Source organism: Alosa alosa, chromosome 15 (assembly GCF_017589495.1).
Source record: "Alosa alosa isolate M-15738 ecotype Scorff River chromosome 15, AALO_Geno_1.1, whole genome shotgun sequence".
Classification (NCBI taxonomy): domain Eukaryota; kingdom Metazoa; phylum Chordata; class Actinopteri; order Clupeiformes; family Clupeidae; genus Alosa; species Alosa alosa.
The window spans coordinates 17207550-17222870 of record NC_063203.1 but is presented as its reverse complement, the minus strand read 5'-3'; the positions used below and the strand labels follow the sequence as shown (position 1 = coordinate 17222870).

Below are 15321 nucleotides of genomic sequence, written 5' to 3'. Positions count from 1 at the left end.
AGTACAGACTTGCAAATAAGCTATTTGTGTTAGCCCATTTAAGGTCTATTGCCCAGCCAGTGTTCTGTTGGCCCGTCTGAGAGGTTAATGCCATGACAGCTGTGTGGAAGCTGCAGCAGGTGACAGCAGCAGGCTGCATTGCTGTGGTCTGTGAATGGCTTTCCCCCTCAGGCTCTGTGTGTCTCTCTGCAGCACCTGTAAAAGAACAGGCAGGCTCCTGGGGGCCGAGTGCACAGCCGGCACTAAGATGTCTAGGGGCCTCGAAGCTCAAAACTAATGAGGAATTCTGGGGTAAATGGATGTAATATCAAACTTTTATTCTTTGTTTCCTTAGACTAAGTTTAGGAAAAATAAACATGTAATAACTACTAAAACATAACAAATATATGCCCATATACTATTTAGGTCCTATATGCTATACATGTATGCTAGAATATATCTCCTATCTTGTTTTCTTTACAGTTGAATAATTCAGGCAGTGTAAAAATATAACTATGTTATTAATGAAGTTCATAAATATTTAGCACATTCTGCTTACCCAGTGATAGGGTTTAAGCTCAGGATGAGAGATTTAATAATATACGTACCTACATGAAAAGTACATTGTTTAAGCTCTGACCTAAACCTAAATGACTCTTCCTGGTATATGTGTCATTCCTCAGACGGATTTAAGGCTGAAAATAGAATAAAAAACCTCTAAAAAGATTCTTAATACAGATGTATAGGAAATGTGTGGCTGCACTGTGGCAGTCTGTCCACACGGTGGCAGGGTTGCTACAGTTAGTGTGGCCAGACATTACAGTAAACAAGACAATGCATGTCAAAACGTGCTACTATGCATAGCTTGTCCACATGGTTATGTATTATTTCCAGAGACAGTCATGCAAAGAGGCATTTCTTGTTTCTTTTCAAAATGTTTTTGTTTTGTTTTTCCAATGATCCATATACAATCATTTGTTAAAATCATTCCACACTTCATGGTGTATAGTTGCATTATGCAAAGCATATAGCTGCGTTTCTTAGAATATGTCATGTTTATCAAAGTATTGACTGGATTTAATTTTTTGAATTAATTATTGAATTCAGTGTGCAGATGGATAGATTGATTGATAGATAGATACAGATAGATAGATAGATAGATAGATAGATAGATAGATAGATAGATAGATAGTTCATGTAGAAATGAGCAAGATTGCGAAGTTCTAACATACTGTAAACATGTTTATTGCATGTTCGCTCAGGGGCAGGCACTGCTTTGAAGATCCCTAGGTCTCTCTTGTCTAGGCGAAAGCTTTCTGTTGCCTACAGTATGTGCGTAAACAGAGTGAACACATGAGCCTCTGCATACACATTACACTACAGAAACACAGACCGATGATTCATTTTTTTATCTCACACACAGTGAAAGCTAAAATTTCAATTATTTTTTTTTTTTTTTTTACTTGAGAAGCGGAGAAGTAAAAATCAGTGAGTGATTACACAGTTGAAGTACGCCTGCATGCTCAGGGACTTTAATGAGGGAACATTTTGAAGATCCCGAATGCCGAGGGTGCCTTTGATTCTAAATATATTTTAAAATGATAATTAGGTTTGTCATAACCTCTAATCTAATGGAAAAGTGAACTTCAAAGTCACCCTGTTCACACTGTGCTGTCCATCTAACTACATCTAAAGAAACACTCTGAAGTGTAATAGGTTTTTTTTAGGAATCAGAGGAAGAAAAGAAAGTTATAGAAAGTCTGATTACAAAACTCATAACAAAGACGATTGAGAAAGCGTGTTCTAAAGGATCTTTGCTCATAATTTGTGGTCAATGCAAAGCCTAGCCTAGCAGGTTTACAGGAAGAAAGATAAACTGTGCATTTAAAAAACATGCAAACATCACATGTAGCGTCTGTTTTTGGTTTTGTTATTGTTTCATTTTGGGGTCAATATGGTTGAAATGCAAAAGAAATAAAGAAAAAGCTATATTTGTTTTTCAACGTGGACAGTAATATCCATTTCTCTGTGCTCTTTGACACCTCACTTTTCCCACCGAGAGGTAAACGAATGAGAAGTACTTGTGAAATATTGATGAGTATTCTGTCTTATCCCCAGAGTAAAGTCTTCTTGTGTGTGTGTGTGAGTGTGTGTGTGTGTGTATGTGTGTGTGTGTGTGTGTGTGTGTGTGTGTGTTCCTACTGTATAATAAAGCTACTGCCATAGAGCGAGACTGAAACAGATAAATCAGTCTGCCACAGGCAATCATCTGTCCACAAGCTTTATCGTACTGAAAGAATTTATCGTGCTGATTCATTCGTTAATGACGAGATTTGTATTGAGTTACACCACCGCTGTGCAAACGTGAACAAATTGATTTGTTAATTTATTCTGCCACTAATAATGCATTCTTCATATGTTCAGGTCTCATTAACTGAGTAAAAAAAAACAATGCCTCAGTTATTAGTTTGAAAGTCAGTTGGATGTCGTTTAAAGACGTTTTGTAATCCCAAAGTAATATCATGATGTACAGAATGACTCACAGAATGGTTTCCCAGAGAACATTTATTCGAGCAAAAGACTGATTGGCTTAATCTCCTGTACCTCATATTAATTTGACATTTGTTCCTGTATTTGACTGAGTCATGCACGTATGTCCTTGTTCTTGTTTGTGCAATAAACAGGAACTACACGATAAACCATAAGAATGAGTCTAAACAAAGCACCAGCTAGACACCCTAACTGGGCTCATTCATAGAGTCTATTATGACAGTCATTCAGGAAGGCATCACTTTTAATTCACCTAGGTGACAAGATCTATGCATGTTTTACCTACCTTCTTCTCACCCTTAATGTGTCAACTTATCAAACACAAGAGACACTAAAACTGTTCAAGCAAATCAAATCCTTAATCTCTCCTCTGATATAAGAAGACAGAATTACACTCTAGACTTGTATTCTGTACTTGATGTACGTACACTTACACACATGCAAGAATTTTAATTGGACACATTTACTGTAATCTCCCAAAGACGGAATTTTCATTGAATGGATATATGCACAGATTAATATGCTTCAGGGAGATTTGTTGAATCACTGGACCAGCAGAGAATATAGCATCTCATGTGCAAATGTGCCAGTGAATTATTACAGACTTTATCACAGAAATGATGATAACTGTTTTTCATGATCAGCTGTCTTCAAAAATTAGACAATGAACAACACTTGGACTGTTACTACAGTAATATTTGCCAAAAACACAATATGATTTATGCAACTCATTATTTAGCCTAACATTTTTGAAGCAATTTTATTTTTGTCAATGCCAAGTTCAATTTTTAATCAGCTCCTCAGTTCTCAAAAAACTTTACATGAAAATATTCACCACATTAGCTGTCTTATTATCCCTATGGTATGCTATTTTTTTTGCGATATTTATAGTATACTAGCTCTGTCTTTGATGCAACCTTCTCTGTCGCTGCAGAGTCTCTGCTCGTATGATCTGCCACCATAGGCAGCAGTGGGTTATTAATAGCTCTGCCAGGCCATGGTGGATGCTGGGTAATTTGCGGGAGGAAGAGGAGTGAAGAGGAGAGAGAGAGAGAGAGAGAGAGAGACCCCTCCCTTCCTCTCCTCATCACCTCGAAATCATCCACCATTGTAGTTTTCCTCTCCCTCTCATTCCCTCTAACCAGCCCCCTTCCTTCTGTCTGATTGCCCATCGCCCTTCCACTTGGGTTCTGATGTGCCCGGCTTACTCAAGGGTGTCCGCGCAGGAGGAATCTAGCTGTCTCTAGAGCTGAAATGTTCTGTGTGGGTTCACTCACAGCTAGGGGTTCACCAAGTGCAGGGGACAAAGGAATAAAGATGTTGTGGTGTTCTGGATCCAAGGTATACACAACAACAGCAAACCATGTACTGGTGAAGCACATAGCCAGTGTATTGCTATTCACAAATTAAATGTGGTGGCCCTTACACCAGGGAGCAGCAGTGTGTCATTGTGGAAAAGCATGACATAACAAGCATTAAAAAAAAGAAAAACAGTCCCATTGTGGAGGGCTGGGTGTCACCTCTTGGGTTAACATACAGACAGTTGTGTCATCAGAAAGCGCAGAGAGGGGAATGTGCTTGGTCAACAAGGGCTCGTTGGCCAATCAGGAATCAGGGCTGGTGTAAGCGTGCTCGGGGTCTGCCCTCTGTACAGGTCACTGGGGGGGTACCACTCTGCCCAAGATGATCACATGGGCATCCAGACCTACACCTTAACACGTGATTAACTGTGTCATCTATACGGCTGCTTGTTGCATATTAATCCTTGGTCAACAGATCATTTGTTCAATAGAGTGATCACTACCATTACCTACTCCAAAATAGCAAAATGCTAATTTAACCAGATGATGGAATAATGCTTATTTAACCATGATGGAATAATATAAATAAGGGACATAAATATTTATAATAGGGCTGTCAAAATAACTGATTAATTTTGATGAATTAATTTGAGAAAAAATAACTGTTAAAAAAAATTAGTGCAGATTAATCGATTCTGTATGACCTTTGACCCCGAGTTCTAGTCAGTAAAAATTAGACTGTAAAATGAAGGAGAGAGAAGAAAATGTGCTGCCTGGATCATTGATTAGAACATTTACTTTTAAAAAACGGCCTGGTGGTGTTGATAGAAATAAAGTGTTGAAAATAAAGTCCTCTGTAATGTCTGCAGCAAGGAATGTGCTCTATATACATCAATGCAAAGAAATAAGTGTTGACATTGAGGGGAGTGTTAATTTATTTTCATTGTGTCCCCTAGGTCATATCTGTGGCCTGAAATGCCTTGTATGTGAAAAATAGCACTTTTGAATTTATTTCCTCAGCATATTAGGTCATATCATACATTATTATGCCAATTATTTGAAGAGTGAAAATAATAGAGATAAAAGAGATAAAAGAGTTTTTGAAGTTAATGTCACAAATGCTGATTATTCAATGATTCATTTGAATTTAAATATTTAAAATACTTTCACAGCAAAAATTATATTTGCGATTAATTTAGATTAATTAATCACAGAGTATGTAATTAATTCGATTAATTGTTTTAATCGATTGACAGCCCTAATTTATACATTAACATACAAGATGTTGCATTAAAGTTACAAGACATAAAACATTTATTTGTTCATGTAGCTCATTAAAATCTGTGCAATAGTGGACCTACAAATCCCAACACCTGACGGAACCAAATGATCTTGGTATCTGTCTGATTGCTCCCTCCTAGGATAAGTGCACCTTCCCTGACAGGAAGTAAAATTTGGCTTAGAGAGGGTGTTGAGTGTCCACCAGGGTGACCTTTGCCCTCTGTGTGGTTTGAACTTGACTAGGACAAGAGTATTCAAGTTAGTGGTCGTGGTCGTGGTTGTCTGGTCTTTCTCAGGCTTTTTCTTATTGGTCATGCTCAGGTTGCCAAAGCAATTGCAACAGTTGAAATCGAATAGAAGATTGTTGATGAATAAAACATTTTTGAAGTAATCTGACAACATTGAAATTCCTTGGACAACAAAAACTGCATCAACCAACAAGTACAAAGCGCATCAACCAACAAATACATGGCTTCAACAAGCTCTAGTCGAACATACAATCCTATTCTCAGCCAATACCAATACTGTAGCAGAATCTGATAAAAACAAAACAAAACGTTCTAAAAGCCCTAACAACGTTGTTGATGCAAGAATTTGGTTTGTTGACCTGTTTGAAAACAGAAAAAAGAATGTTTGATATGTATGAAGAAAAAATGGAAAAAGGCAGGTTTATAGATACTTTATAAATCCTCTTGGCAAACTTGGCATCATCTCGATACCTTTTGTCAGCATGGAATTAATCTAGGACTCCAGATATCATTGGATTGGGATGCATCCAGAATAGTAAATGACAGTTATAAATGAGACAGTTAGGTATTCACTAGCCTATTGTTCACATGGCAAACTCTACAAATTAGGGCAATGTTTTCAGAAACCAATAATTTCCTAAGCACTAAGACCTGCATATCACATCCCGGTTGTTTGTGTAACATTTAGCAATTAACTCAGATGAGCGAGATGTGAGATCATTTCAATCTCTCTGCAAATGTCCCTCGCCTATTTAGGATGCATATTACCTCTCAATGAAACCACAAATGGCTAATTTACCCATTTTTAATGTTAATTCATTTGCTGTGGAAGGTGTAGATTGTCAAGCTCAGGGAGAGGAGGCAAATGATCTGGGACACTCATCTGGATATAAGTGCTTCTCTGAATAAGCCCTGTACATTTGAACAGGCAGTAGGAGTCGGCTGTGGTTGAAATACCTTTGTTATATCACGGTCAGCGTGACTCTTAAAATGACCAAAATGATTGTATGTCACCACGCTCTGACCTGCCAAGGTGACGAATTTCTTGGCCTTTCACAAATTAAAGTCTTACTGTACCCAAGGTGGTCTTTCGATAGCCTTTATCTAGTGTACAGGAAAATGTGTGTGGATCTGAATGCAGACTTCAGTTGTACTTGTCAAATATGTAGCACTTGTGTCTTGATAATTTCAATTGGAATCTTTGGAAAAGAGTTAAAGCTTCCAAGACGCAGAGTGCATTGTGCTTAAGAGTGCTTAAGAGGAGCATTCACATGCAGTATAAGTCATGAAGAAGTGTGATATACCCTAGGCATAGCCCCTATGGAGTTATTACGTTAATTAGCCTAGACTGACGCTGCTCCAAGCATCACACAAAGAAGTGTTGCAGCACTCCTCACTCATTAGGTTGGGCTACACATAGTCACAGTGACTTTTGAAGCAAATTACAAAGGAAGTGGGCTGGGTTGCGGTAAGATTCGATTAATTGGGCCCCTTTCAGTCTTCACCTTTGACCTGTGAAGGCATGCCATTACCGACTCATTAACTGTTCTTGCTTTAGCTGATGGGGATCGATTAGTGGATGCACAGAGTGTTGAAACTCCTTGATGAAGTCACCATGGCAACAGCACAATCTAGAAGCTGAAGACTGAATGCTTTGTACTGTAAACACAAGCAACTGTAATCCTTAGTGTATGCTGTGAAGTATGTAATTCAATCCACATCTTCTTTTCCAAGTAGTGTTGATTTGATTGCTGTAGTGTCACCTTTAATTAGTTTTTCTGGAGTTGCACTTCAATGCCAAGTAAAGTAGCGAAAGACACCCAATCGCATGTGTATTTTGTTCAGCAGAGTGTTCCACTTCATAGTTTCCGATGGAAAAGTCACCCTTCTCAAACGTGTATTTTCGCATAAGCCGAAGCAGATCAAGGCGGTCTTTCCGTAATTGTAGATTCATAACAAAGAGTGTTTTGTGTTTGTCATTACCTCCTCCGCTTAGGAAACCTAATGACTATAAAACCAGAACTCATAATCCAACCAACCTTGGAGTGGGAGTTGAGGCATTTTCTGCGCCATTAAGTTTATGACTCGACAGGATAAGTTTAAGTATTAACTGCATAACTGCATACTCTCACTCTCACTTTCGTTCTCTGTCTCCTACTCTCTTTCTCTGTTTCTTTTTCTCTGTCCTTTTCTCTCATTGCACATGCAAGATGGTAATATATAATACTTCCTTCGAGGCAGTGTCTAATTATACTGCAGTTTGAATAATTCTCTATGCTGCTGTTGATGCCATGAATCATGAGATGGTCCAGAGTGATGAAACCTATTGAATAAGTCAGTGATCAGTTGCTCAGGGCGGTTTTGTGATTATGTGGAGCCAGTGAAGTAGCAAAACAATCCTCTTCTGGGAATTCCTGTAGGAAGGGCTGACAGCAAAGTGTGTTCTCAACTTAGTGAAAGTAAGGGAGGATTTGACTAAATAAGGGGATTTGGTGAAATGATTTTAAAGCCTAATCATTGTCAACAGTTAACAATTGCCTTCAAAGCAACTATTTGGCAGTAGTTGTGCCATCCATGTGTAAAAACTGACTGAGACGCTGTTGGTGTAAGCATCAAGACGCTGGTGTAAGCATCAACTGACTGAGACGCTGTTGGTGTAAGCATCAAAAATAGATACTTGTCATTGCCATGGCAATTTAATTTAAATACCTCCTTGCCCTTCCTTGAGTATTTTTTTTTTCAATGCCAAAAATCCATTAAACAGAAAACAGATGATCTTGTGAAAAAAAATAATGCACCGTACACACTGAGAAATCTGCAGAATGTTTGGGGCAGGCAAATGCAAGCACAAACTCAAAAAGAGCTGAATGTATGGGTCTGACGTATATGGATGCTGTGAGGCAAAACCTTTGCTCAAAAGATCTCAGTGCGCAGCAGATAAATTCACTCATAGCTTGTGGGAGAAAAATCTGTTTTCCCCTTCCTCTTGTGCTGAGACAGGCACTATTAATAATAATAAAAAAAAATGGCTTCATGGTCAAGCCCAGGGGGGAGTAACTCACATAGGAGCAGCCCTGGTGTAAACCAGCCTTTTGCACCGACACAGCAGTGCTGGAGTAAGCAAAGATTATGCAGGCGTTGATTGTAAACATCTTCAGTATTGTAGCATTGCAGCCAGACCAAGGAGATTAACTTACATTGTTATTTACAATTAGGGAGTGAAACAAGCATTATATGATTGCTGGAATGGTTACTGTATCTTCTGATAATAATTTCTCATTTGATGACCATAATGTCACTTCATGTCGCTTGCTTCTCACACACACACATCTCCTTCTTACTCTGAGCCATATTTGTTTCTCTATTCTCGCTCAGCAAGGCACCACTTGGAATGAAAACACTGCAGTATTCTGGTTCTGCATCTCTCCAATAGGGATGCTGGCTCTCTAATGTGTTGCATTATTGAAGACAAAAACACATACTAAAATACTGTGGACCACCTGTTTACTCACACTCACCGACATATACGCCAAAAAAACACACACCCCCACGTCTAGTGTCTCTCTCTCATACACACACACACACACACACACACACTGTGTCTATCCAAGTGTCTGTGTGGAGGTCCTACCCGGTGCTGGGGGCCCTCTGTGATGGATGATGAGCAACCGTCTGCTGTCACACTCGCGATGCCACCTCAGAATAATGATGCATCAGAAAGTAATAATGCCAGATATCAAGAACAATGAGTGTGGATTTTTAAATAAATAAATGCTTAGTAAATAATGCTTCAAGTATTTCTTTAATCACTCAGTGATTAATTATTATAAATAGACTGTAGTGTTTGTTGTTTATGACTCATGGATATAGCCGAGCTACTCTTGTGGGGTCGTGTCTATTTTTAAAAGAGCTGTGCTTTTATGAATTGCACAGAGAAGCCTTGTGATTACTCAACTACCAGGGGATCGGTGCAGAGCCGGCGAGGTGCACTATGGTGCCGTGACCATGGCTTAGACACGCTCCAAACACTCATGGGGAGCAGAGGAGGCTGGCAGCTACCGAGAGAGCACCACCGAGGGAGGAGGAAGGGTGGAAGAGAGAGAGACCGGCAGAGGCAGAGAGAGAAAGAGGGCTGGAGGTAGAGTGGGAGTGTGTGTGTGTGTGTGTGTGTGTGTGTGTGTGTGGAGGGAGAGAGAGTCATCTGAAAGAGAGAGAGAGAGAGCGAGAGAGAGGAGAGGGGGAGGGTGGCTGGAGTTAGAGAGTGGGTGTGTGTGTGTGTAGAGAGAGAAAGAGAGAGAGAGCGAGTCATCTGAATGCCTTTCTGGGGAGCACAGGAGTACGATAGATTGCTGCTGAGGAAAAGAGAGCAAGAGGGAGAGAGAGAGAAAGTGGGAGGTGCGTTGCTTCAGCATCTTGTAGGGATTTGAGACGGATCCAGCACGAGGATTCCCCTCAGTAAGTGGCTGCGTGCTTTAGTGTGTTGGAGACAAGCAGAGAGGCTGACAGGGACGGGAAGGAACAGAGAAAGGAAAAGAAAGGAGAGATAGAGAGAGGAAGAGGAGAAGGAGAGACAGAGTGAGAAAGAAGGGAGAGAGACAGGGGCACAGAGGTGGACTTGCTCCCACTTTGAGTGGATCCCAACTGCCTGACAGATGGTATGGCAAAGTGATTCTTTACTCTCGCCCATAGCCTCTAGCATCCTCCCCTCCAGGGTCCCTGGCTCAAGGTAATGGAGTCTTTCCATCTCTTACATATTCCCATGTGTTACATGAGACTGTGTTCTCTTTGTTATGCTTGAGCTTTCTTGCGCTTCTTGTTTGTGCTTTTATGTGGATGTGCACATGTGATTGATTCGTATCTGTGTGTGTGTGTGTGTGTTGTGTGTGTGTGTGTGTGTGTGTGTGTGTGTGTCTGTGTGTGTCTGTCTGCGTATCATGTGTGTCTGTGTGTGCATGTGTTTGTGAGGTTTTGCCTGTGTGTCTGTATGAGTGTATGAGCTCGTAGGCATTGAGTTAATGATCATAAGTTAACGAGTTCACACTGTAGAGAAGGCTGAGTGTAGGTTTGTTATCAGAAGCATTTCTATCAGATGTTTTGGTGGAAAGAGACAAAACAGCCATAGGAAACTGTTGGTGCTACTCAAGCCGTTTGTTGTGCCAGTTTTGCTGGTAGTCTGACAGTGCTGTGCTGGTTCTCTCATGACTACACACAAGCTGTTGTGGTGATGTGCTATCAGTGCCATGTTTGTTATGTAATACTGAGGGCTGTAGGCTCTAGTGGCCAGGGGGAACCATCCGGTGCCCAACCACCTGACCTGGCGTCTTCATCCATCCACCTGCACCTTTTATTGCCCATTAGCAGTGAATGAGCACAACACTGTCTGTGCCCCACTCATAGCACTTCAAAGGAGCGTTAGAATAGGAGGTCCTTGTCACTTGTGTGCACCTAGAGACACACTCACCCACACACACACACGCACAGCCATACAGGCACAAACACATGAGTGCACACACACACACACACACACACACACACACACACACACACACATACAACAACACACACACACACACACATATGCAAACACACACCCCCATATGCAAACCAACACACAAATATACACTGTACATGTATGTGCTTACCACTCTTATACATACACACACACACACACACACACACACACACACACACATACAGGGGTTGTGGTCTTGGTCTTCATTCTTAGAAACTGTCTCTCCCTGCTGCTCTCATGGCCATGTCTGTCTGACAGCAGACAGTACAGAGCTTGTAAGTTCAGGGAGACATCTCTCAGCCCTGAGTCATATGCTGAGCAAGTAAAGAGTGAAAGCCCTGTTGAGCTTTGTAGTAACACAATGACAGCTGTCATGTGGGTCAGTTATGTGTTCACTGTTTTGCATTTGGCCAAGCCTCATACTGTGACGTTTTATAAATTGGACGGAAGTAACAGTAGGCAGAAGAGTAGGGATTGATGTGGTGGCCAGGTTTATCATGGAAGTTAAGAAATGTGCTTTTTGCGAAAAAAATATTGTATGGCCAAGGGTTTACTTTCTATATTTAAGTTTTGTGTTATTGCGTAAAGTTCTGAAATGGTTCTCCAGGTTTGCTCTTTCCAGGCACATATTTATTTATGCAGTATGAAGACACATGAGCTACAGTAATAAGCACATCAGACAGTCCCATGTACAGTATCTTCACCTCCCAGTCGTACCACCACCAGTCCTAACTTGTCGCTTTCGCAAAGACTTCATTCATTCTTGCCATACATTGTCTCACTCATTCACTTTTGTCAGGGGATAAAAATGTTAACACAAAGATACAACGTTCAAAAAAGTAATTGTCTTTAAAATAGTAGAATAATAAAATAATAATATAAAATAATCCCACCTTCTGGCAGGTGCAGGACAAATAAACTTGCTCCAGTGAAAACATGTAGAGGATAACAAGACCCAGCAGGGTCAAAATATTGCCTATCCTCTTACATTACATATGGGAGTTTAAAGCAGTGTTGTGGACATTACATCTTTTCACAACACAAAGATACAATCATTTCCACTTGACCATAAGACAAAAACACTTATCCAAGCTAATCACGTTCCATCCATGTGTTACAGGTAGAGGGGTGCCCTGTAGAGTGACTGAGATTTATATGCTGGCTTAGAAAGACTTTTGGTGTATGATTAATCCATGCTGTTTTTCCATTCAGCCATTTTAATCAGGGAAAGAATGTGGATTTGCTTGGCATTTTCATGACTTAGTTTGGACACAGGTCACAAGGAAATCACCAGTGCGTTCAATCAAATGACTGATGCTTACTTATGCCAAACAACTTACTATACACAAGCCCATACTAAATATTTGTGATAAAGTCTATCCAATTGGTATGATTTGCCCTTTGAAGATGTGTTTAGTTCAGCAATGACTGTGGAATAGCAAAGAGATATGCGTGACCTTTTTTCGTCAACAAGTTTGCAATGTTGATAGAATGCACTGTTATTTGACAAAAGAACACTGAAATCGAGTGCAACTGAGTGCGATGTTCTTCATGGTTTATGGTTTACTTAAGTAAACTTTCACAAACAGGGAACAAATCGCAATTCAGTTGTGGTTAATCAGAGAAAATCGCAGAGGCTGTGCAGAGACAATGACTGACAGCAGATCCAACTGACTGCAGGTCAAATAAGGGCCACTCCATGGGCCCTATTTTAAATCATGAGCTAAGTGAAAAGTCTGAAGTCTGACTACTGCTAATTTAATAACAAGGCGAAATCTAATAGCTAATTTATCAATACACTCCCACATGCCACACACAATCGCTTTAGTTAAGAACTTTGACTGAATTTGCACTTTGCTCATCGTTTCAAATTAGGGCCCAGTGTCATTCCACTTAGACAACACACATGTATAATTTTTCTTCATCCACTTGTTTGGTTCAGTAACTTTCCCCCAACCACATTGGAATATGAATACAATCATAAAACTGCCAGCTGAGATTAACACTGGCCAAATTCAACACACTGCTTTATCACTCTGCACATTCATTTGCACAGGCGCAGACATGCGTTGACACCAGTTGAAGGTGACGGGTGTTAGCTTCCCCAGCAGGATAAGAGAGAGTATGGGGCAGAGGCGAGCCTGTTAGGGATACTGAAGCGTAAGAGCAGAGCAAGATGGTTTCAAATGATGCGTGAACAAGGAAATGTTACAAGGAAACCGTATGCTAATATGACTGGAGATACACTCAGATTTGCTTTGTAGAAAACATCAAGTGCTCCACAGTTCACAGTTCATTTACCAGACAGTCATTCGGTCTCAGTTGCTGTGACATATGATTTGGCTGGCAAAAATGTCTGACCTTTCCTTAGACAAAGGATGCCAAGGCGTTTACGTGGTCACAAAAGACTCATTTCAGGCTTCCACTACAACACTAAGAGCCGTTCAAATTCACTGTCTTGTCTCTCTATCTCTCTCTCTGTCTCTCTCTATCTCTCTCTCTCTCTCTCTACATATATATATATATATATATATGTATATATACTGTATATATATATTATGTCCATCTATCCATCTATCTATCTACTATCAATAATTTCATTGAATGTCATCTAGGACCCCAAGGTAAACTGACTGACTTGTGGAAAATGACCCCTAATCTCTCTCTCTCTCTCTCTCTCTCTATCACTCACTCTCTCTTTGCCAGTAAAGGTGTGTAATGTTTTCCCTCTCCTGTCATGCTCCTGTGGGCCTAAGTCAGAATTGACCCTATAAAACCTGCCATTTGTTTTCACTTCCATCCAGCATCTAACACGCTGACAACACAGAGCTGGCACTGCATCACTTGGTTTTTGATGTGTACTTACTGTATTGAGGTCTGGTTTCGTTGGCAAGTTTTAGGTGAGCATGTTATGCCTGGCTTGTTTCAGGAAGTCCCTACGTCACGGAACAGGCATTTGCAAACATTGTTTTATGCTGTGCAAGATATTACACTTTTCCAGTATCTTAGGTCACCATATGTTTTGCAGCAGTAGCAATGCATTACTTGAATAATATCCAGTTACTATAAAGTAAATTACAGTAAGCAGTTAGGCTTAATGTGTCATGATTGGATTTCCCCACAATTTATGTGTGTTACTGGTCCAGTATATCAAGTAAATGATGGCATCTTTCAGAAACCCTTTCCAAACAGTAGATGAGTCTCACTGTTGATAGTGCCATACTGTAAATGCCTCTGGAATGGCAGTGTATTCCACCACTGCAGTTCTGCCGTCATTTCTTTCCATGTGTCTGTGCCTGTGTGGGAATATGGCACTGCTACATCCTGTCCAACGCCAGCACTGGGCAAACACACTCATTTATCGTCAGTCTTTAGCACAGAGTGTCAAATGCTGGCGGTTAACATATTTCACCCTGTGTAGGTGAAATACTATAAAGGTTAAAGACAGCCTGATCTGTCTCATTATGACATGGCTGCATGGGAGAGGAAACCATTGAAAGCTAACTACTATGTAATTATAGTGCAGACAGTTTCCTGTTTGTCTCTCTTCTCTTTCCCTCCCTCCCCATGTTTCCTGCTATTATTCCATATGCTACCTCTTCTGTTGAACTCTCTTCTTCTTCTCTTGTCCTGTGCATGATTTCTCCATCTCCTGCTCCTCCTCCACTATCCACATACTCTTTATGACTGTCTGGCATTATCCTGGACCCTGCTGTGCAGAAAGACAAAAGCTCATTTACATCTTATTGTGTGGGGTGTGTCCCAACCAGCTTCCCGTAGCTCTCTGCCTAGTCTCACATCTAGACCTGTCAGTGAAGTGTGCGAAACTTCAGACGGTTCCTGACAGCATGTCTCTTCTCTGACGTGGAAAGTTGCATAATGGCACCATTGCTTTTGTGGAGGAGACAAGGCGGCATACAACATATTCCTGCTTTCTCCTTTCTCTTAAAAACACAGAATGACCTTTGCGTCATGGCAGTGTATCAGTCACCCTGGAAAGAACATGTTCCAGCTGTACCAGGAGGCTTACAGTCGCTTCTGTTTGTAAATGTCATACACATTGTGAGATTTAAGTGAAGAAAAAGCAGTGCTGGTGTTGTTAATCCTGCCACAGTGGCCCCATCAGAGCTTTGAAATGGGTTGTGTTTTTTGTTTTATTTTTCCACAAATGTCATATTACTTGAGTATGAGTGTTGCCACTGTACTTTGAGGCCTCACTCTTTCAAAGGCCACCAGAGTGGTTAATTTCATTGCTCTGATGCCCTTTGGATTGCTGTGGTCCTCATAAAGACAATCACTTTTTGTCAACCCTTTCTTTACACTTATGGAGGTAAAAATACTTTAGTTTGTCTGCAGAGACCTTCTACATGGTAACACAGATGAATAATGGTATTTTATTTTAGCCTTGTTATTGGCTTAAAAGAGTGATTTACTTTCATAGAAAAGTTGC

General features: G+C 40.5%; 1 protein-coding gene across 2 annotated transcripts in view; it reads left to right on the top strand.

The window, feature by feature from the left end:
• The first annotated feature begins 9670 nt into the window (after positions 1-9670).
• Positions 9671-15321, top strand: part of gramd1bb (GRAM domain containing 1Bb) — a 124596-nt gene continuing 118945 nt past the window's right edge. For both annotated transcript variants that reach the window (XM_048265342.1, XM_048265341.1), the window contains exon 1: positions 9671-10085. In XM_048265342.1, coding sequence (XP_048121299.1) covers positions 10012-10085 — 74 coding nt within the window. In that variant the 5' untranslated portion in view covers positions 9671-10011. The remainder of the gene's footprint in view (positions 10086-15321) is intronic.